At 38.6% G+C, this 23,140-nt stretch overlaps 1 protein-coding gene across 2 annotated transcripts in view; it reads left to right on the forward strand.

Annotated features, from left to right (window-relative positions):
• The first annotated feature begins 543 nt into the window (after nt 1-543).
• LOC101901128 (rho GTPase-activating protein 21) overlaps nt 544-23,140 on the forward strand; it is a 126,135-nt gene continuing 103,538 nt past the window's right edge. For both annotated transcript variants that reach the window (XM_005177544.4, XM_059122011.1), the window contains exons 1-3: nt 544-1,709; nt 15,365-15,595; nt 15,823-16,325. In XM_005177544.4, coding sequence (XP_005177601.1) covers nt 1,518-1,709; nt 15,365-15,595; nt 15,823-16,325 — 926 coding nt within the window. In that variant the 5' untranslated portion in view covers nt 544-1,517. The remainder of the gene's footprint in view (nt 1,710-15,364; nt 15,596-15,822; nt 16,326-23,140) is intronic.

The following is a 23,140-nucleotide window of genomic DNA, read 5'->3' on the forward strand; positions in this document are numbered from 1 at the left end:
GTCGTCTATAGAGACTCCCTTCTGGTCGTCTATAGAGACTCCCTTTTGGTCATCGTCTATAGAGACTCCCTTTTGGTCATCTTTTATAGAGAGTCCCTTCTAGTCGTCTGAAGAGACTCCCTTCTGGTCGTCTAAAGAGACTCCCTTCCGGTCTATAGAGCCTCCCTTTTGGTCATCGTCTATAGAGTCTCCCTTTTGGTCATCTTCTATGGAGACTCCCTTCTGGTCGTCTATAGAGACTTCCTTCTGGTCGCCTATAGAGACTGCCTTCTGGTCGTCTATAGAGACCTTCCTCCTTGTGGTCGTCTGTAGTCTCACTTCTAGTGGTCCATAGATACACCCTTCTGATCGTCTATAGATACTCCGTTCTTCTGTAGAAACTCCCCTTTGGAAGTCATAATTTTCTGGAGGTTGAAGACTATTTTTCAGGTTTTAGAAAATCGCCAATCTCTTTTATGAAAAATTAATTTAATGCTTTTTTGATCAACTTTTTCATCAACTTTATCTTTCTTCTTTTCATTTTTAGATAACTCACATTGATCCAACATTACCGGAAGCAACCAGCCCCTTACACCTGTTGCTCTACTCTCGGGAAATAAAAATTTCACTGGAAATTCCAACAAAAATGAAGGCCCCCAAAAAAATCTCCTCACATTGATAAACGAAAATCGCCAAAACGAAAAGATGAGCGTTAGAAAGCAAAAGCCAAACAATAATGGATGAGTAATCCCACAATGTTTACATTGAACCTGGACGCCAAAACGTTGATGCTGGCGACGAAGAAGACGCTGACAACAAATAGGAGTAACAACCGCAACAACAAAACAAGGGTAAAAATTGTGACAAAATCGACGCAATTACGAAGAAGTAGAACAACAGCTGCCTTAGCCACCCATCATTCTTCGTTGAGAGGAATTTATGGTTACCCAAATTTCGTAGTAGCCGAACCCGCAGCAGCAGCAGAGAAACAGACACTTGCCAGCCACATAACTTGCCAATATTGTTATGATCGTCGATGATACAACTTAACCCGAAATTAACAAAAACAACAGCAGCTAACCCTATTAAATCGATCACAACATTGCGAACTGTAAACAAGCGAAACAGGCAGCTAAAGCGAAACAAGCAAAACGAACTCCTCGGGGTCTCATTTGTGTGAAATTGGATATTTTGTGTGAATGTCATTTACTTGGTGGCGGAGAGACCGCAACAACAACAAATACTATGCAATAACAACAACCACAAAACAAATAAATCCAATAACAACACAACCAAAATAAAAACAATTAGCCAACATTTCCAATAAAGATGTTCCAATTGCTGCAACAATTCTCCAACGACTCCACAACAGACCTGCAGACCAAAAACTTCCCTCAACTAAATTGAATTGAAAGGCAAAGACGTTACGCCTATCTTTTTCGATTCTACTTTTTGGCAAAATAAAACATCATTCTTCTTCTTTTTAACTTAAACCTTTTCCACCCAACCCTGATTGCAGTGTTCCAACATCCAGCAAAATGTTGCAAAATTCCAGCACCCCAAGCGGAGCCACAGCCGCCACAACGCCGACAACGTCTGGCCAACAGTCGCAGCAACAAATGCCACAACCCAAACTTGTTGTTATCCGACGACGACCCAATCAAGGTTTCGGTTTTACGCTACGTCATTTTATTGCTTATCCACCGGAAGATGATCCCTCTTGGCCACAGGTAAGGAGAAACCACCAACCGCACAGTTGGTTCACAGAAATAAAAGCAAAAAATTAAAAAAACAAAATCACAACAACATTGGCCCGAACTAATAAACAAGCATTTAAGTCGTAAACAAAATAACTGTTAATATATATTTTTTCTCTCGTTGCTGTTGTTGTTGTTGCTTTTATACACATTAAACGACATCATACAGCAAACATGTCATATCGTCGTTGTATGTACAGCGATTGGGGTATGGGTTTTGCATAAACAGTGTTGCCAATCTCTTATGTGGGATTAGGGGATTTCTGGCGATTTTTCAAAAAAAAAAAAAAAAGGAAAACCGTTTAAAGAAACTAAAAAAAAAATAAAATTGATAGGTCTTGAAAAACTATTTTTTAGAAACTTTTTTATTTTCGAAATCTCGAAAAAAGTCGTAAAATTAATGATCGCTTTCTTCAAGATCCTCAAAAAAATCCTCGTTTCGCAGAAAAAGCTCAGTAGATTACGGAAGTAGAGCTAAAAGTAGAAGACGTTTTTAAAGTTTATAGTCAAAGTCACCTAAAAACCAGTAAAGAAAGTCTTAAAGTCGGGCGGGGCCGACCTACAAACATACAATTTTCTGCCTTAGGCTGCAGTATCCATTACGAACTTTAAATACCAAATTTTCAACACTTCTTGTGAATAGTTCCGCTAAAATCCTCAAAATACCGAATATCGGGAGATACCGTTATATGGGGGCTATACGTGAACCTACAGACTTGAATCTACATACGCAATTTGCTGTCATAGGCTGCAATACCCATTGCGAACTTTAAATGTCAAATTTGATATCATCAAAATACCGAAAAAATGAGATACCGTTATAGCGGAGTCTACCCCTGCCTACTTCGAAAATACACATGTGTGCAAAGTTTTAGCCCTCTATCTTAATTTGTTTGAAATATAGCGTGATTTCAACAGGCAGAAAGACATCGGCAAATCTACTTAGAATTTTACGCTGATCAAAGGGAGTTACAAATGGAATGACAAGGTTAATACATCCTCCATAGAATGGTGGAGGTATAAAAACACATTTTAGGGGAAAGTCGTACTTCAAGTGAGTTTTTGCAAAATACCTTTACGGTCAAAACGTGCCTAGTCGAAATAACGCTGTTAGACCCTAGGTCTCTTTGGACCAAATCCGTTTCAGGACATTTGGAGTCGATCTAGCGATGTCCGTCCATCCGTCTGTCTGGCTGGTTCGCATGATAACTCTCGAAGAGAGTATCCGATGTTATCCAAACTTGGTAAATCATAATATTATTGTCAAACTTAGATCGAGTTCGGAGATTGCCAATATCGGCCCACTCCTTCTGGTACCTCCCCCAAAAATTATCACAAATAAATTTTACTGCTTAGAAAGATAAATAATAACCTGATTTTGCTCCAACTTTGCTAATTCTAATATTTGCATCAGTGCCAAGTCAGGTGCGAAAATGGACAATATCGGTCACTCCATCAAGTACCACCCCCACAAAGGGTCAAAATTTTTAATAATTATAACTTTTATAAAATATGATTTATGTGTCCGATTGTCTTCAAATTATACGCATTACAATATTTTTATAACCCAAGGTCTGGTGTGAAAATGGGATATATCGGGTTACTCCTTATGGTACATCCCCCGCAAAGGAACCAAATTTTTAATATCCATGAAGTTGATAAAACACGAAATTAACATCAGATTCAATTCTGCACATTGGCACATCTCAATATTTCCATAAATATAAGATCTGTTATAAATATGTTAGAGATCGGACCATTTCTCCTGGTGAATAGTCAAAACAATCATAAAATCCGAAATAAACATACTGTTCTCTTCAAATTACACACATCACAATATTTTTATTAAGCCAAGGTCTGGTGTGAACATGGGATCGACTCCTTCTGGTACCTCCCCACAAAGGTTCAAAATGTTGAATATCCATGAAGTTCATAAAACACGAAATTAACATCCGATTCCTGTCAGACTTGACACATCTTAATATTTCCATCAATACAAGATCTGTTATAAAGATGATAGAGATCGAACTATTTCTTCAGGTAAGTCCCCCACATAGGGTTCAATATTTTTTAAAATCAAAACCCTCAAAGAACGCGGAATAATCATCCTGATCTATCCATCCATCTCCTCAAATATCCCACATACAAACATTTTTGGTAACACAAGATCTGTTGTAAAGATGATATACATCTGCCAATCCCTTCTGGTACCTCACCTACAAAGGGTCACAATTTTCAATACTTTTATCTGTCATAACTTGCGAAACAAGTCGGTAATTCTTTATAACTTGCTATATCTAAATATTTCTCTTAACCAGAAGTCTGATATGAATATGGAATTTATCGAAATTTATGATTTCGTATAAAATTGAATATAAATTTTCGATTCCTTCATATTTTTCCCAGACCAATATTTTTCTCTATATTAGATGAAGTATTAAAATGGAATACTTTGGTCCGCTATATCTGTTACCTCGCGCATATTTCCACATTTTCTAAATAATTTGCGCAAGCACAGGAAGTTGTTGACATAGTCCAAATCTGTGACGTTGTAATATTTATATCAGTCTTAGGTCAGATACGAATTTGTCAATATTTGCCAACTGCTTCGGAACCTCTCACATATAGAGTAAACAGTTTGAATAATCATAGGTCGAGGTCGGCAAAAGCCAACTGATACTATTTTACTTGTTCTTGTGAATTTTCACTCGATTTTTTTTCGAGTCGATATAAAACAAAAACATAACATTTCCTTGTAGCCAGAACTGTAGGAGCCAATAGTGAGACATCCATAGGCAATTTCAGAATTCCAGCCCTTTCCCTTCACCCAGTACCAAATTTAGCAGCATTTAGTTCTCCACCACTTATCTCAACTTCAGACACCAACAATGACTTTAATGTCAAATTTCAGATTTTTAGCTCTGTAATTCCGCTATTACGAAATTTAGTATAATTAATGTAGGAATATCCAAAACTATGATCCAGCTCCTTTCAACCACAGATATCTACAGTGACATCCATATCCAATTTCAGGATTCCAGATCTATTCCAATTTAGTACCACTAGTACCAAAACCACTCCCATCAAAATTAGTACCTTTCGTACAATTATAGTACATATTTACATTGGTGACTCGCTTGAGCGTTACGTTTTGGACTGAATTAATACTCGCACCGTCAACCGTCCTATATACCATAAATTCAAGGGTTTTAGGAAATCTTATTCTGAAAATTTCAAAATGTGTCGGAGAGGGGGAACGACGAACGTATCCCTTCCACTTAAGTTACTTTGTGATGTAAACTTTCAAAAAGCCCATAAACGTGTTTTCTATGTTTGGTTCTACTTTCATAATTTACCAATTTTTATACCCTCCACCTTGGAAAGGAGGGTATATTAACTTTGTCATTCCGTTTTTAACATCCTTAAATATTCGTCGTAGACCCCATAAAGTATATACAGGGTTGAGATGTCACATCGCTTAATGACATAACGCGTTTGAAGCGTCAGTCCAAGCACATTTTTACCATGAACCAATACACGCCACGCGAGCGCTCTGAAATATTTGAAATTTTCATTCAACAGAAGAAGTCAATTGTGAAAAAAAATGTGAGAAGTGCGCCTTCTAAGAACACCATTAAGCGTTTATACGAAAAATTTTTGACTGGTAAGGCTCTTTCTAATCCGAAGAGGCCATATAAAAGTCGACCAAGGCGATCGGCCGAGAATATCGCTGCCGTACGAGCCAGTGATGAGAGGTCCCCAAGAACATCCCAAAAACGCCGTTCTCAGCAGTTGGGCATGGCTCGGTCCACTTTACAACGGATTATTCGCATTGATTTGCATTTGTTCCCGTACAAAATTCAAATGACGCAAAGAATGCTGCCTGTGGACAAGCCTCGTCGATTGGAATGGGCCCAAAAAAACATGGGTCCGTCGAATATGGGGCAACCCTGTATATTCATAATCAGCATAAAATTCTAAGTCGATTTAATATGTCCGTCTGTCTTTCTGTTGAAATCAAGATACAGCCCACATTATTTGACGTAGAGCGCCAAAATTTAGCAGAGCAATTTGTATTGTGTCTAGGATGGTTGGTATTGAAAATGAGATATATCGGTCCACGTTCTGGTATAGTCTCCATATAACGGTACCTCCCGATATTCGGTATTTTGATGATTTATGCCACATTTTTTCACGGATTTGTCTGAAAATTGGTATTTGTAGGTCATAATGGGTCCCTGTGCGTGTGGCAAAACATTGCATGTATAGGTCCACGTTTTGGTATAGCCCCCATATAAAGGTACCTCCCGATATTTGGTATTTTGATGATTTTTGACACATTTTTTCACGGATTTGTCTAAAAATTTGTATTTCTTCGTCATAATGTGTTCCAGCTCTTGTGGCGAAACATTGCATGTATAGGTCCACGTTTTGATATAGTCCCCATATAACGGTACCTCCCAATATTCGGTAATTTGATGATTTTTGACAAATTTTTTCAAGAATTTCTCGGCTCGGCCGAACTTAATTTTTTTACTTGTTTAAAAACTGTTTAGTCTGGCTGTCATTAAAAAAAAATATTTTTTTAGTCTGTTGGCCCTTGAAAAAATATTCTTAAAAAAATGGAAAATGTTAAAAAAATATGTATATATTTTTGTTCCCAAATAAAAACCGCCGCATTGTCATCACAGTTTCATGTCATCACCATTACCTCGGTGGCACGTAGCAAATTAGCAAAGCAGTTTCAACTGAAAACACAAAAACAGAAACGTTACTCTTTATTTTAATTTCATATAAAATCACCTTAGTTAGCATTTTTAATAATTTTCATTAACTCTTTTGATGAGACGTTGCTTGAAGTTGATAATGGAGTTTAGTTGTTTTTTTTTTTTTTTTAATTTTTTGCATTTCGTTGTGCTTTCATATCCATTATCCGTTCGGTTTTTTTTATAATTTTTATTAATATTATTATTATGTTAATATATCTCAGTTTTGTTTATGCCATGCTTCGTTTAATGTCTGGCATGTTTACGTTACGTTTTTTTGTGTTGGCTTTGAGCTGTTTTTTGTTTTTAAATTTATGGGAACGCTCGAGGCGTTATGGCGATCGGTAGGTAAGTCCACTGGCATTAGAAAGTACAGTGGGTTGGAGAAGAAGAAGAAGTGCAAACAATTTTATTTAATTTCATGGATTAAGAAATGTACTGCACTTAGACGAGTTTATATAGACAAAGTCTCTTCATAGACCAGATCTCCGAAAAAACACGCTCGAATTTGTGAAAAGAGTGAAGCTCACACGAATTAGAGCGGGAGCGTTCCTGGAAGCAGAAAAATCGAGTAAATTTTATTTTTTGATGTCGCTCGAATATTAGTGAAGATATTTTCCTCGTGTTTAAGTGGGAGCAAAATTTAATCACGATCACACCTTCCTCTTCACCCCTCTTCGACTTTAAAGTCAATTTAGAGATGATTTCAAAGGTCTTTTTGAAGAGCACAAAAAAGGTCAAATACAGATGACTTAAAAGTTTTTGTTTTTTAAATGCGACAGACAAAGTCGTTTTAAACTTGTTAGGAAAGTCTTTTATCGTTTCATGGCGACTAAAATCCATATCCGAAGTTCAGCTGATCCTTTCAAAACATTAAATAATATTGAAAAAAAAAAAAAACACTCTTATTGTTCCGAAGGTACTTCAAAAAATTTGATAAAAAAAAACAAATTTGTTGTTCCGAAGGTCTTTAAAACCCATTTTGAAAAAATCTAGTTTTATTGTTCCGAAAGCCTTTCAGGAAATATTTTAAAAATGATTCACGCCTCATGTTTCCTTTAAAGAAATATTTTAAAATTGTCCAGGTTTCTTATTTGGATAATTCTCGGAAAATTTCTTTAAAGAAAATGCTCGCCTGTGGGCCCACCAAAAATGTCATATTCTTGAAAATTATTTCTTAGAAAGTTCGGGTATGTGGGTCTTTCAAAGTTTTGTTTTGTTTAATCACGCTCGTAGGCCCTTGAAAATGTCTTTTTAAAAATCCACTTTTGCTGATTCTTCCATTTTTCTCAAAAATGTTTATGTTTGTTGTTCATTGAACGTTTTTTTCTTATATCCACGTAAATATCCCTAAAAATTTCAATATCAAATTTAAAAGAAAAATGTTTTTTAAGTCCACTTCTGGAGGTCCTTGTACAAATATATTTCAAAATCCGGGTATAAAATAGTTTTTATAGACGACTAATGTAGACATTTAAAGATAACATTGCCCAACAAAACTTCATACATCCTACTAACTTTTCAGTTGCACCAGTTCGAGATCCGATTGTTGCTCTGCGCTGTTTTTTGGCCAATTCCCGGCGAAGCGCTTGCTTGCGGTAATCGACGCTTTGGTATTTTTAAGTTCCAGCCTTGCTTTCTAAAATACTCCAGACAAAATAGACCAACGGATTGGTATCCAGGGTTTTTTGTGGCCATTGTGTACTGGAAATGAAGCGGGGAACCTAATTTTGTAACCATTCTTGGGTGGCGCGTGCTGAGTGCGATGGTGCTGAGTTCTGTTGGAATGTCCAAGGTCTGCGGCCAAAATGTTTGCGTACCCAAGGCATTAATACACCCTTCAGAATATTTTCGCGATAATCTTTGGCATTTATTCTGATGCCAAGGTCGATTTATACGAGCGGAGAGTGACCGTCGGCTGTTATGGCGGCCCACACTATCACCATGGCCGGCTCTTGAGTTCTGGTGGTCAATCGAAGGTGCATATTTTCAGCTGATCTCTTTGGCAAGTAAGCAAGATAATTTTGTCCGTTTACAAACTGCTGGACAACGAATGTTTTCTCATCGGAAAAAACCAAATTCGGCAGTTAACCACTTTCGGTCAAGCGAAGCAACTCTTTAGCTCTTTTGAGTCTATTTTCTTTTTGTTGCGATGTAAGTTCTTGTACTTTTTGGAATCTCAATGGCTTACCCCGAGCACATTTTTCAATATTTTCCGATTGGAATATTGCGATATGTTCAGCTCAGCTTACGAGCCATTTTTCGGCCACTGCGACGCGGGTTTCGATCAATTCGTTCCCTTACTTTTCGAACCTTTTCTGCTGATGTTGCACTGTTTTCTTTCGTCCACTTCTTTGACGCCGGGCTACGCTACCAGTATCACGATAACGAGCGATGGTAGGAGACACAAACGATTTATTCACATTTAAATGCTGGAGTGCTTTGACGATAGCCACTTGTGGTTTTCGAACCAAATATAAAGGAATCACACTATCACCAAATTCAGGACTCCATCTCTATCCAAACACGAAACGGCTCATTTGTTGGCATTTTGCATTATTGATACGCATTTCCAAAAAAAAAAAAAAATCTGTATCTCAATCCCAGATACTTGAGGTCTCTCTCAATATCAAATTTTTCGATTCCAGCTCTAAACATTTACATTTTAAGTACACATTTTCAAAACAATCTCCATATCACACCACCAGATACTATCAATGACATTTTTATCAAATTTCAAGATTTCAGCCTTTTAGTATACTTATAATAGGCATATCCAAAACCAGCTCCTCGTCTCAACTACAGACATCAACAATGAATCCATATAAAATTTTAGGATTTCTGCTGATTCCTTCACTCAATACTAAATGTAATACTATTTAGTACTTTTCGTACAATTATAGTACATATTTCCCAAACCACCTGCATATCTCAATTCCAGATACCAACAGAGACCGCAATATCAAATTTTAGGATTCCAACTCTATTGTTCTATTGCCATCAGTAATGTAAATATGAAATTTCAGAATTTTACCTCGATCCCTTCACCCAGTACCAAAAGTAGTACCATTCAGTACAAATTTCAGATTTCACCCAATACCAAATGGTACCATTTTAGAAGTTTATTACAAATTTCGAACTTTTTGTTACTTTAAAGTTAAAGTTACCTAAATTTCCAAAAACTCTTGGTACACCTATTCTGCACTCCCTCAGTGACTCTCATTCCAAATTTCATTCCGTTTGTCTACCATAAATTATTCAATATTTAGTACATTTCAGTACTTTTCGTAAGCTTTTAGTACGAATTTCCAAACACTCAGCCTTATCACACTCCTATGCACCAAGACTGAACCCCGTGAAAATTTGCAAGATTCTGGCTTCAGTCGTTTCTGTTATTTTACTGCTCTTTTATATAAATAGATTGGTGAAGAGGTTTTTTTGTAACATAATTTCACAGTGTCAGTATCTTCAGAATTCCGCACTTTACTAATATTTTGATGTCTCTCCTGTGACCACTGCTGCCAATTTCAAAACCAAATCAACAACATGGCCCACTCTTTTGGCCAAGAGTGTTATCGTTATTGTTTTTTTTTTTTTTTGCACAAATAAATTAAGGTTGTTGTGTATTTTTTTTTTGTTGTTTCTTTGCATTTTGTTTACCTCTGCAAGTATTGGTGTTGAAATTATCATTTCAATTGTTGTCGTTGTTGTTGCTGTTGCATTTGCACTAATTTCATTTTGGTTTTGAAAACAAAAAAGTTTTACTGTTGTCGATTCTGCTGCTGCTGCTGGACACCACTTACCACCGCACGATTTGTTGGCAAGTGTTTTTGTTGTTGTTGCGCTGGCATTTTTTTTCTCACTTCTACTTTTCAACATTATCAATGGTCGCCAAAGCACAGCAATAACAACAACGACGCCAACGTCAACAAAAGACAGCAGCCGCAGCAACAACCAAAAACCATTAACAACTTTTAGACCACTACAACATAATTTAATGTTTCTTTTTGTTGTTGTTGTTGTTTTATTTTTGAATGTTACAGGGGGTAGTGGTTAAAAAGAATTTTGTTATATTTAAAATCCCAAAGTTGGTGAACATGGTTTGTTTAGCTCGATATCAAGTCCACTTAAGGATATTTCTTCGAGGCGATCGAGAGTTTTTAATTCCTTTTAGTCATGTCTATGTTGATTAATATTGCAAATGAGCCATATTTACTCATATTTAGGTATGACCTCCATCAGCCGGCACTTCCAGGTTCTGGAAAAATTTCAATATTTCGACAACAATTTCCAACCGAGTTTTGATTCGGAAATTTGATGTTTCGTGCTCTTAAAGGGTATGTTCTCCACTCACAAAAATTGTTTCGTTATAGAGTCAATATTTGATATTGCCCCATAACTCTTCACTAACTTCCGATTTTACGTATTTCGAGGTCTATACATTAATTTCTTAATAAATTAGTTTTAATTTTGAAATATAAGCTCTCAAAGGACATAAACCCTTGGCGATGAAAATTTTCGATATAGCCCCCCATTAAATAGTACCGAATATGCTGTAATTTGACACTTCGAGTTCTCAGTTGGTAGATTCTCGCCTCGCATGGAAATGTTAAAAATAAAAGATTTTCTTATATTCACGGTTTAAACCTCAAATGTGCTGTGATTTTATGATTTAGACTCTCAAACTCGATATAGCTTCGTATAACGGTATTGAACTTCGGGTATTAAAATGAGGAGTGTTTATCCTCTCGGGTAATTTTTTTGGCGTAGATTCAAACTTTGCAGTTATTTATTAATCTAACGTTGGGCGCCAATATCCAAATATACAAGATGAATAAGGAACTGCTAAAGACGTAGAGGAATAATGAAACCCTTAGATTGGTGGGTAAACACATGGTATTCTGTAGAGGTAAATAGTCCAGAAGGATTATCGCATCACAATCGTGGATTTTCCAGATTATTTCTAAGTCTATATTCCATTATTTGATCAAAATTGGCGGCTTCTTATCCGTTTTATCGGACCGCTTCCTCTTCAGTCGGGTCAGGGATTTCTCCTCAAAAACCCCAGACTTACTACTTGATTTCGCGACCAGGCTCAACTTTTCGGTGTTGGGACCAACCTCGTCGCCCTCGGTCTTCTTCTGATTACGATACTTATTACAGCCTCCCTTGTGAGGTTCTGGACATTGTTGAGCCCCAGAAAATTTTGTCGTTTTGGTTGTGAGCTTTGCCAATCTGTCGCTCACTTCTTCTATAATTTTTTGCGTCTCCTCCTTTGTTGGGATTCGTAAAACTATAGTATTTTTTCTGCTGCTGTCAGATTCGGAGTCTGAGGCACTACCTGTCGTTGAAGCTATAAATGTGCACCTTCGGTTCGCCACCAGAACTCATGCGCCGGCCATGGTGATGGTGTGGGCCGCCATAACAGTCGATGGTCACTCTCCGCTCGTATTAATCAACCGTGGCATCAGAATAAAAGCCGAATATTATCGCGAAAATATCTGGATTCTGGGTGTATTAAAGCCTTGGGCACGCAAACATTTTGACCGCATACCTTGGACATTAGAACAGGACTCAGCACCATCGCACTCAGCACGCGCCACCCAAGAATGGTTACAAGATGAGATACCTCGCTTTATTTCCAGCACACAATGGTCACCAAAATCTCCGGATACCAATCAGTTGGACTATTGTGTCTGGAATATTGTGGAAAGCAAGGTTGCTCTAAAAAATACCAAAGTGTCGATCACCTCAAGTAAGCGCTTCGCCGGGAATGGACCAAAGTACCGCAGAGCAGCATCCAGCAGCGTGACACGGTTTCATTGGCCGTTTGAAGGCCATAATTCGTGCCAAAGGTGACCAATTCGAACAAACTTAAAAAACTTAAAACTTATTCAAAAATTTGATGCTCTTTCCGACCTTTTTTGCTTTCGTTCAATAAAATTTTAAAAAAGGTAAAAATTATGGTGGTTGACTTTGTTGCACTTTTTTATCTCACCCTGTATGTCTTTTTTTTGCCCAAAGGCTGTGTGCTTGTAAGAATACCTTCGACCAGAGATCATCTGCGGGAGAAATTTGCTCACGATCGTTGGATAACGGCGAGGGGTGACTCGTGGCTGGAGCACAAACACTCGTCGGTACTGGTTATTTAGGCCCTGTACCGTAACTTTTTCTCTTTATATACTTTTCACATTTTTATTTGTTTTAGAAAACACTACCATGATTAGTTTTTCGTCCGCGGGGAATCCGAAGGTCCCCAGAGACAGATATTATTGTGGGTAAATTATTCCAAAAATAATATAATTTAACACTCATTCACATGGAGTATATCTGTATATCTCTAATAATTTTTGAGTAACCTTGGTATATGGCAAGGCTATAAAAAAGGCCTCAAAAATGTTTGGCCTGAAAACTCAATTTTTTTTGGAATCTTAGTCTACAGATATTCTTCTTATATCCTGTACTTCTTTCACTCAGGTATTTTAAATGCTCCTCCCAAAATACTCGTAGGAACTGTGCATTGTAATATACTAACTATTCAGAAGTATTCGTATCTCCACCTTATATCAGCCTCTCTGCAGAAGAGGTTTACGGCATTTCTTAAAGTTTATGCATATTCAGATGACCTGTTCGGCATTACAAAAGTGAAGAGAATACACAATTGTCGGTAACTTCATATATTATCAAATCTGTCTACTATAAGTATTTTCTCACATCCTTTCTTCCACTCTTTATCAAGCAATTACTTCATGTTGGGCGCCAATATTTCATTTGCTATTTAATCATATTGATTTTTTTCATTTTAACGTTGAGCTCAAATATGTTCTCTTTGCTAAGCAAAACAAGTGATTTCTGACATTAAAATCCAATTTATGATTTATTTCCTTCGGACCAACGTTGTTCGGCATATTTTTTTAAACCTATCTCTTTAATAAAATATGCCGTTTTTATGTTCTATGCCCGTAATTTCATGTGTTTTGTGTGTGCCGCTAAAAATCTGATTGCTTATGTTCAGTGATTAACGTTGGGCGCCAAAATGCATACTGACTAGGCATTCGGACAGGGATCATTTAGAGCGATCTTGATCCAAAATGACTTCCCATCTTAGTTTACTTAAGATTCGACTTAAAAAAATCTGAAAACTGCCTAAAATAAGTAAATCTTCAAGAAAGATGCAATATCAGAAAATCAATGCGAAACAATTGTCTTCTTCTTTGCTGAGTCACGTTGGGCGCCAAAATGCTTTAAACCCCCGTTTTAATAAAAGTCAACAATTCTTTGTTCTCTGCTCTGAAATTCATTAGTTTCCCAGAAACTTTCTTTTAATGAGGCTATCTTTATTATTTTCGATTTTTTTATACCCTCCACCGTACTATGGAGGGTATATTAATTTTGTCATTCCGTTTGTAACTCCTCGAAATTCTTGATCAGCGTAAAATTCTAAGACGATTTAGCCATGTCCGTCTGTCTGTCTGTTGTAATCACGCTATCATTCGAACGAATTGAGATAGAAGGCTAAAATTTTGCACACATGTATATTTTGCCTGTAGGCAGGTTAAGTTCGTAAATGGGCCATGTAGGTCCACGTTATCATATAGCCCCCATATACCGATATTCGGTATTTTAATGATTTTAGCGACATTATTTACCGGAATTGTTTCAAATTTGATGTTTGAAGTTCGAAATGGATAATACAGCCAAGACAGAAAATTATCTGTGCAGGTCCGCCTCTTCGTATAGCCCCTATATACCGTATCCCCCGATATTCGGTATTTTGATGATTTTAGCGATATTATTTAACGGAATCGTTCCAAATTTGGTATTTGAAGTTCGTAATGGATACTACATCCTGAGTCAAAAAATGAGCCATGTAGGTCCACGTCTTCATATAGCCCCCATATAACGGTACCCCCCGATATTCGGTATATTGATGATTTTAGCGACATTATTTAACGGAATCATTCCAAATTTAGTATTTGAAGTTCGTAATAGATACTGCAGCATCAAACAAAAAATGGACTATGTAGGTCCACGTCTTCGTATAGCCCCCATATACCGTACCCTCCGATATTCGATATTTTGATGATATTAGCGACATTATTTACAGGGATTCTTTCAAATTTCCCATGTGAAGGTCGTAATGGATACTTCAGCCCATGCTAGAAAATTGTCTATGCAGGTCCACGTCTTCGTACAGCCCCCATATAACGGTACCCCCCGTGTTCGGTATTTTGATGATTTAACAGATTTTACATTATAAACAGATTTTTCTTCAAGTTTCGCATTTAAATAGTGTAATAACTTCTGACAAAAGTTGCCTATGCAGGTCCACGTCGTCGTATAAGCATTCGGTATTTTTAAGATTTTAACAAAATTTTTAACGGATTTTATTTATTTTATTTTTTTTTTTGAAAATGGCCAAATTTGTAACAAATGGCGGAGGGTATTAAAAGTTCGTCCCGGCCGAACTAACAGATTTTTTACTTGTTTTGCTTTATTGTTGGGCGCCAATGTTGTTAAAATAATAAGTCCACTCATGTCTAATATAACATGTTTTCACTGTATAACTGTTTTTTTTTTTACAAATTTCTTTTCATACTGTTGCTGTTGTTGTGGCTCGCTATTTGTTTTTGCAACTTCAAAAACACTCTTTCTTGTCGTCGTCGCTGTTGTTGGCTTTCCCCCCTATTCTGTTGATAATGATGATGGTCATATTGTTGGTGATGCCGATGATGATGATGGTATAACGCTTTGGTGTTTCGCTGCTGCTGCTGATACTCTTGGTTCATTCATTGGTTCGTGTTGCTGCTGCGATCCATCCATCCATCCGTCCAATCATCCACCGATCCGATCCGTGTGTAGGAAGCATCCGAACCATACCAAGTGAAAGCTATGGAAACGATTTTCATAAAAGAAGTACATCCGAATGGACCCGCTTACTATGCCAACCTGCAGACAGGCGATCGCGTTCTAATGGTGAACAACACACCAATTGCTGGCATCGCCTACAGTACCATTGTGTCGATGATCAAGCAAACGCCTTCGGAATTGAAACTGTTGGTGGTGCCCAAGGAGTGCGATGTCTTGCAAATGGTGAGTGTGGAGCGATTTTCGAACATTAATTTCTTGCGGTGTGTAATTTTGCCAGACCAAAAACCAAAAAAGAGCGGTGTAACCGTAAATGTGCAAAATGATTGAAAGTTAAGAAAAGAAAAAAAAAACGAAAACGAAGCGAAATTAATGTTCCAAGTCTCTCCTTATTCTCCTGAACACTTTATAATTCATTTGTAACATTTCTTCGTGTTTTTTTCTTTCTGCAGCATTATACCAGTATTGCTCATACACCGCAATCGAATGTTATGGGTTCATCATCGTGTACCAGTAGTGGTTCCAGCAAATCCATACCTTCACCCATTGTAACGGCGGGCAATGGTGGCGGCAGCAATGCCACCAACTCTTCACACCAATCTGTTGTGGGCGGTGGTGGTGGCGGTGCCCTCTTGCCAATGTCCGTGGCAATGGCTGGTAGGCCACCTTTTCCATTACACCAGCAACAACATCAATTGATCTCATTTCCTGCAAGCAGTCACCAGCAACACCACTATCAGCAGCAACAGGCCGCGGCAGCAAGTCGTTCCGGTAGTATTAGTAGTACCAACAGTTTAAGACCTCTTACAACAGCGGATTATATGGAATTAAGTACAACATTGTCATCGACGTCCAGCTCATCGGCGGCAGCATATCATCATCAAATACAACAGCAACAACAACACCATTCGGCTAGCAACATGCTACAACATAGTGATAGTGGCAGTTATTTACGGTAAGTTGAAAAGAAAAACCCTCATGTCTTAAGATCAAGAATGTTTCTTGTGTCAAGTCAAATTCGGTAAAAGAGGAGTTGACTATTTTTGATGGGATGATGTGCTCACGAGGTTGTTAAAAATCGGAAATCTGGAAGCCAATATTATGCGTAATATATATGCTGTATAATTAGTGATTTATGTTGGGCGCCAAATTCCATATTACTCTGGGGTTAGGTAGAGAAATAAAACGATATCCCTTAGTCTCTAGTTTGGATCCCCAAAATATTTAACTCTACTCAAAATCAGTGTATACTCGTAAAAAGACCCTAAGTGGCAAGCGGAATGGCGTGTTCACGAGGTTATCAGAGATTGCTTGGCTAAATCGCTAGTCTAGTTACTTTCAGAAAAGTAAATATGGGCGCCAATATTACGCATATACTCAGAGAGTTCACTCCGAGCTGACAAAGGACCGAATTCATGGGCGAGCATTACGATTTGAATTTGGCTGAGTTAAGGACCCCCGAAGCATTCAAAAAGAACCTTGGTTAGTGGTTAAATCTCTACTTAAAATCAGTGTGTACTTGTAAAACGACTCTGAGCGGCAAGCGGGAGGGCGTTTTCACGAGGTTGTTTAAGATTGCTACGCGATATGTTCTAGTCTTGCTTCTCTCAGAAAAGTAAATATGGGCGCCAATATAACTCCGAGCTGACGACTGATGAATTCATAGGCGAGAAATACGAGTTGAATTTGGGTGAGTTAAGGACCCCCGAAGCATTTAAAAAGTGGTCTAATTGGTGGTCCCTGGAAGGTTGGTGTAGGCTTCTCCAAGGTTAATGTCATCTTGGAGTACACTGAGCAAGTGGCGAAGAAGCTCTGCACCGAGGGAGCTTAAATAAAGTGGTTCCGCTTCCTTGTGCGAAGAGGGGATGATGTACCCTCCTGTTATAGGTGTCTGTGCTTTTGCCATCGTGTAAGAGAACGCAGGAAACCGATATGTGCCGGCGTTGTGGACTAATGGGTTTTGAGTTCTAAATATTCCATTTAGATGTAGGAACCGTAAGCTCAGGGGGTGGTCGGACGAGCATTTGATGCTTTCGGCGTCATGTCCAATTTATGCTGCGCTGGTGGCGAGAGATTAGGACGCATCCTAATGCCAGACATTAGGATGCGGGTACTCCAATACGACTGTCAGAGGTCCTCCTGTGTGATGGATGAGTTTGACCAGGCGTTGCTCGTAATTTAGGAGCCATTTTGCAGAGAGGGTCATGTGCGAGGACTTCCGGGGGGTATGTGTGTGTCTGAATCTGCGATAGTAGTTGTAGACAGTGGCATTGACTGTACAGTTACTTCAAGTAGCCAATGGGGGTTATGTCTGTCCATTGAGTGAGCAGAGGGAAAGATGTTGTTGGCAAAAATCGAACAGTGCTGGCATGTTTGTTCAGGATACCGTGGCGTTTTGTTGTTGCAAAATAATCAGGCTTAATCCCATTAATAGCGGAGAAAGATGGTAAGGTTTACCAGGGTGTAAGGCAGGGAATACATAGGTTTCGGAAACAGCCACTAATCCTCATCCGTTCCCTTGTTTTTGTCTGGGTTATTCTCCCTAGGAGTTGACAAAAATCTATTGTAGATTTAACTCACCGTTGAAGCCTTATATAAGGTATATGGATTCGCTACTACTCCTTGCGTGTAGTTGTCCTAGGGTTAGACGAACCTCGTTGTGGTTCTCCAAGGTGCCCAGGCATAATTCTGACCATGAGAATAGTATGTGAGGATATATGCTAGGCGAATGGATGTTAGAGAGGAGCGTTGAGATATTGAATGAGCCCTCGGATCCGTACACCTTTGTTGGGTTCTCGGGAGTTAGTGGCATGGGGCAGCTAAGAATGCTTGCCAATTTTGCTGGTGTGTTGTTGATGCATGGGGTGTTAGTGGTCATAGGTTAGAGGTACCTCGTTATGATTGCCCAAGATGTCCAGTCTTAATTCTTGCCGTCAGAATCCCATACGAGTAGAGATGTTAGGCGAATGGGTGTAAGTGAGGGACCTTAAGGTATTGAATGACCCCTCGGATCTGTGTACCTTTGATGGACTCTCGGGAGTTAGTAACATGGGGCAGCAATGATTGCTTATCAATTTTGCTGGAATTTTGTTGATGCCTGGGGTGTTAGTGATTATAACCATGCGGGGACTTACGCAGGCAACAGAGCATTTTAGAGCTTGAAAGGAACGAGACTTGAACTGGGACTTTTATGCGTACCGTGTTACTAAGGCTGCTATGCCATTAGAGGACTTTAGGGCACTGACCATAGATGACCAGGTTTGCAAGTTGAACGAGTGACTGAGCGGAGTCAATGACGAGCTCCTTGGTAAGGTTAAACCAGGATAGGGCACATGTGGGATCCATGTGCTAATTCCGTAGGACTTTTTGTTTGGATCATTTTTTCCTAGTTCAGACACTCAGACATTTCCTTCGCTTGTTGGTGAATTGGCTGAGCCTCCGGCAGGTATAGACGGTATGACTGGACGCATGTATAAAGCCATCTGGAAGGTCATGCCTGAGAATATCGAGTCTGTGTTTTTAGCCGCTGAATGAGCCAAGGGTACAAAAGTCCCGCGTGCGTGGAAAAGTGATGCTAATTAAGTCGCCAGAAGGGGTAAGCAGTGATAGTCTCTCATATCGGGGCATTAGGATTCCTCCCGTCCTTGGAAAAGTACTGGAGAGGATTATAACATCTAGGCTTTAGTTCGGTTATACCGAAGGTATAAGTACTGTGGACTCGTTAATGTATGTGTAGAATAGCCTGCGCGGTCAAATGCGACTTTGCATTTGACTTACTTTTACGGATTAGCGTGCTCAAGAGTCTGTTAGCGATCGGTTGCCAGGAAATTAGTCTTTAGTCAGATTGCTTTCGAGAGACATAGGCTTGTGCGATCCAGTCAGGGATCCATCTGTGGCCCATTTATTTGACACATCATGATGGATCCTCTGTTGCAGGAACTCTCGGCGTCTTTAAGGGTTTGTACTCACGAGCATGACTTGCTCATTATGGGCGGTGCGTCTGTGTTGGGTCTTAAAACGCTTCTGTTGTGTCAGCTGCATCCACTGATAAACTGCAGGAGCTACTTGACGCCATGCCACTTGACCTTGAAGTGAAAAGTAGGGCTATTATATACAAGCTTAAGTGCAGTTTGCAGCTGGCAGAGGATGAAGACTGCTCTGGTGAATGGGGATATTAGGCGGTAAAAGGCACTCCTTCGTGAATGGTTTAGGACAAGATGGACTTACAGTGACAAAGAAAGCACGACGTACGAATTTATTCGCCGATTTTTAGTCCTACTGGTAGTTGAGATGCTACGTAGCCTGACCGGAGGCTCTATTCTTGTATCGCGGGTGCAAGGTGCCCAGTTCCCCAGATATAGCTTGGCAGTTTGTGTTAGTCCACATCGCGGGGAGAGTGTGTTGATCGAATGTGAAGTTGCATTACTCGAATTCGCAATCAAAGACGAGTGATATTCGGTATTTTCGTGATTTTTACACATTTTTCCACGTGACCTTGTGGCGCCCAAGGCGGTCATTAGCCATTTGTATAGCATTGTGATTCCACCTGCTGAAGATAAATATATATTTATAAATCTTCAAAAGATTGAAGCATATGAACAATTGGTAACACGTTGGGCGCCACACCAGTACGCTTATACTAAGATGTCAAACGAGATTTAGACTTAAGAAAATTGCATTTTGATTGGAAATGTTGGGCGCCAATTAAAGTGAAAAAAAAAAATTTTTTTCCAAAAATAAATTTGAGCAAAGCTCAAGAAAATTGAACGTGATGTAGGCCTGTCCAAAATATTTATGTCAAATTTCCAAAATGTCTGAATTCGGTAAATATTTAATGCACTTTGTTGCAAAATGTTCAACTGTCCCTTGTAATTGATGCGTCACTTCAATGGCATTTCAATTTTAATTGACAGCAAGAATTACTCTGATTCAGATTTTTTGTTCAAATCATTTATTTAATTTGTTTTAAATTAATGAAATTGAACAAAACATGGACAAAGGATTGATGTAGACACCAAAAAAAAAAAGTATCAAGAGTCATTAAATTAAATAATCGTAAGCAACACTTGCTTGCAATAGGGGAAAATACCATATCTATGGTACAAAGTCCTGACATCGACGATGATACATTTCAGACATGATTAAGTGTTTTAATAGAGACATATCTCTCCATTCCTTTGCTAATTTGCAAAAACAGAGATGAGAAATACACTGCGACAGAATATTGACATTGGGGGAACACGTCACGTAATTTATAGGCAATTGAAGCTGAGCCATTTGTTGTTAAAGGAAAACCTCTGGAAAGCTGTCTAAATTATTTGTTTTTAAAATTATTTCAATTAAACACTAATTGAGGCGACTTACAAATATTAATTTTCGAAACCTCAAATTTGTCACCAAATTTTGAATAGAAAAAAATTCCTTAATAAAAATCACACTATTTAATAACAAAAAAACGTCACTACATTGTTTAGGCATTGAAATGCATTACCGTCTGTCCTCTTTCCCCATCACACCTATTGATAACTCGCTGACTGACTGATAAGATATCAAAAAAGTGATGAAAACGACACCAAACAAAAACCCCCATTGATAAGATTGTAGTTCGAAATTGATTGATTCAAACAAAGGAGGGAGTTATACCCACAAAACGGGATACAAACAACGGGAAACAAACATTGAAACAATATTGCAGTAACAAGTTGCGATATATATATATATATATACATACCTGCATAAATAACTAGGTATTCTTTTAAGTAATGACAGGCACGTTAGCGAAGAAAATGAGATCTTAAGAAGCATAAATGAGGTTCAATAGATTTCTGCTTATATATGTAATTATTAGATGGCTCTTCTGAATAAAAGACCTCCACGAGGTCTTCTAATAGAAGAAAGTATCAGACCTTCATAAATTTTGTCCAATATAAGAGACTCTCAGATAGCCTTCCGAGAAAACAAATCATCAAGTTGTCTTTCCATATAGGAGGCAATCAAATTATCTTCCCTGTTAAGGACTATCAGATAGTTTTTCCTCTTAAAAGTCCCTCACTTAGTCTCCCCTTACGAAAGGCCATCAGATTTTCTTTCAATATAGAAGACCATCAGAACAGAAGAGAGCTCAAAAAAGATGGTCTCCTCTCATCAGATGGCCTCCTCTCATAGAAGACTCTCAGATGGTTTCCCTTATAGAATACCCTCAGATGATTTTCCCTTATAAAAGGCTCTCAGATGATCATCCAATATAGGACCCTCAGATGGTCTTCCACTATCTAAGACTTTTATATGGCCTTTCCGACCATCATAAATTCTTTCCATGTAGAAGAACATCGGATGGTCTTCCCATATAAGAGACTATCATATGGTCTTTCCATATAAAAGACCATCAGCTGGTCTTTCCATATAGAGGATCATTAGACGGTCTTTCCATATAGAAGACCATCGGATGCTCTTCCCATATATAAGACCATCAGATGGTCTTTCCAGATAGGAGACCATCAGATTGTCTTCCCATATAGAAGACCTTTCGATCGTCTTCCCATATAGAAGACCCTTCGATCGTCTTCTCATATAGAAGACCCTCAGATGGTCTTCCCATATAGAAGACCATAGGATGGCCTTCCGATATATGGAAGACCACAGGATGGTCTTCCCATATATTGAAGACCATCGGATGATCTTTCCATATAGAAGGCCATGGATGGTCTTCCCATATGAAGGACCATCAGATGGTCTTTCCATAAAGGGGACCATCAGATTGTCTTTCCACATAGAATACCATCGGATGGACTTCCATTTATAGAAGACCCTCGAATGATCTTCACATATAGAATACCATATAGAAGACAATCAGATGGTCTTCTCATATGAAAGATCATCCTATATAGAAGACTATCAGAGTGTCTTTCCATTAAGAAGATCAACCGATCTCCCCAAGAGAAGACTTTCAGATGGTCTTTCCATTTGATGGTCTTCCTATATCAAATACCCTATGATGGTTTTCCCATATAAAATACCCTTCTCATATCAAAGACAATCACATGGGCTTCCCATGAGAAAGGACATCAGGGCTATCAAATAGCCTTTACATAGAAACGATCTGATGCCCCTCCCACATAGAAGACCCCCAGATGGTCTCTCCATTAATTCATGGAAGGCAATCTATTCCGTTTTTATACCCTCACCATTATGGCTAGAGAGAGTATATATCATTTGATACGGCCAAAACGTATTTCATCGAAATAACGGCTTTAGACCTAGGTCGGTTTGGACCAAATCCGTTTCAGGATATTTGGAGTCGATCAAGCGATGTATGTTCGTCCGTCCGTCCGTCTGTCTGGCTGGTACGCACGATAACATTCGAAGGGAATACCCAATTTGGTCCAAACTTGGTACATTGTAGTATTATTATCAAACTTAAATCGAGTTCGGAGATGGGCAATATCGGTCGACTCCTTCTGGTTCTTCCCAACTTCAAAAGTACAAAATTTTCAATGCACATTTTACTGCACAGAAAGAGAAAGGATAATCCGATTTTGCTCCAACTTTTCAGATCGCAATATTTGAATCAGTGCTAGGTCAGATGCGGGATTGGACAATATCGATCCACTCCATTAAGTACCTCCCCCACAAAGGGCCAAAATTTTGAATAACCATGAAGCTCATATATCCCGAAACATCTCAATATTTCTATCAGCATAAGATCTGTAAAAAAATGGTAGAGATCGGACCATTCCTTCTTGTACCTCCAACATAAAGGGTCAAAGTTTT

Source organism: Musca domestica, unplaced genomic scaffold, assembly GCF_030504385.1.
Source record: "Musca domestica strain aabys unplaced genomic scaffold, Musca_domestica.polishedcontigs.V.1.1 2, whole genome shotgun sequence".
Classification (NCBI taxonomy): Eukaryota; Metazoa; Arthropoda; class Insecta; order Diptera; family Muscidae; genus Musca; species Musca domestica.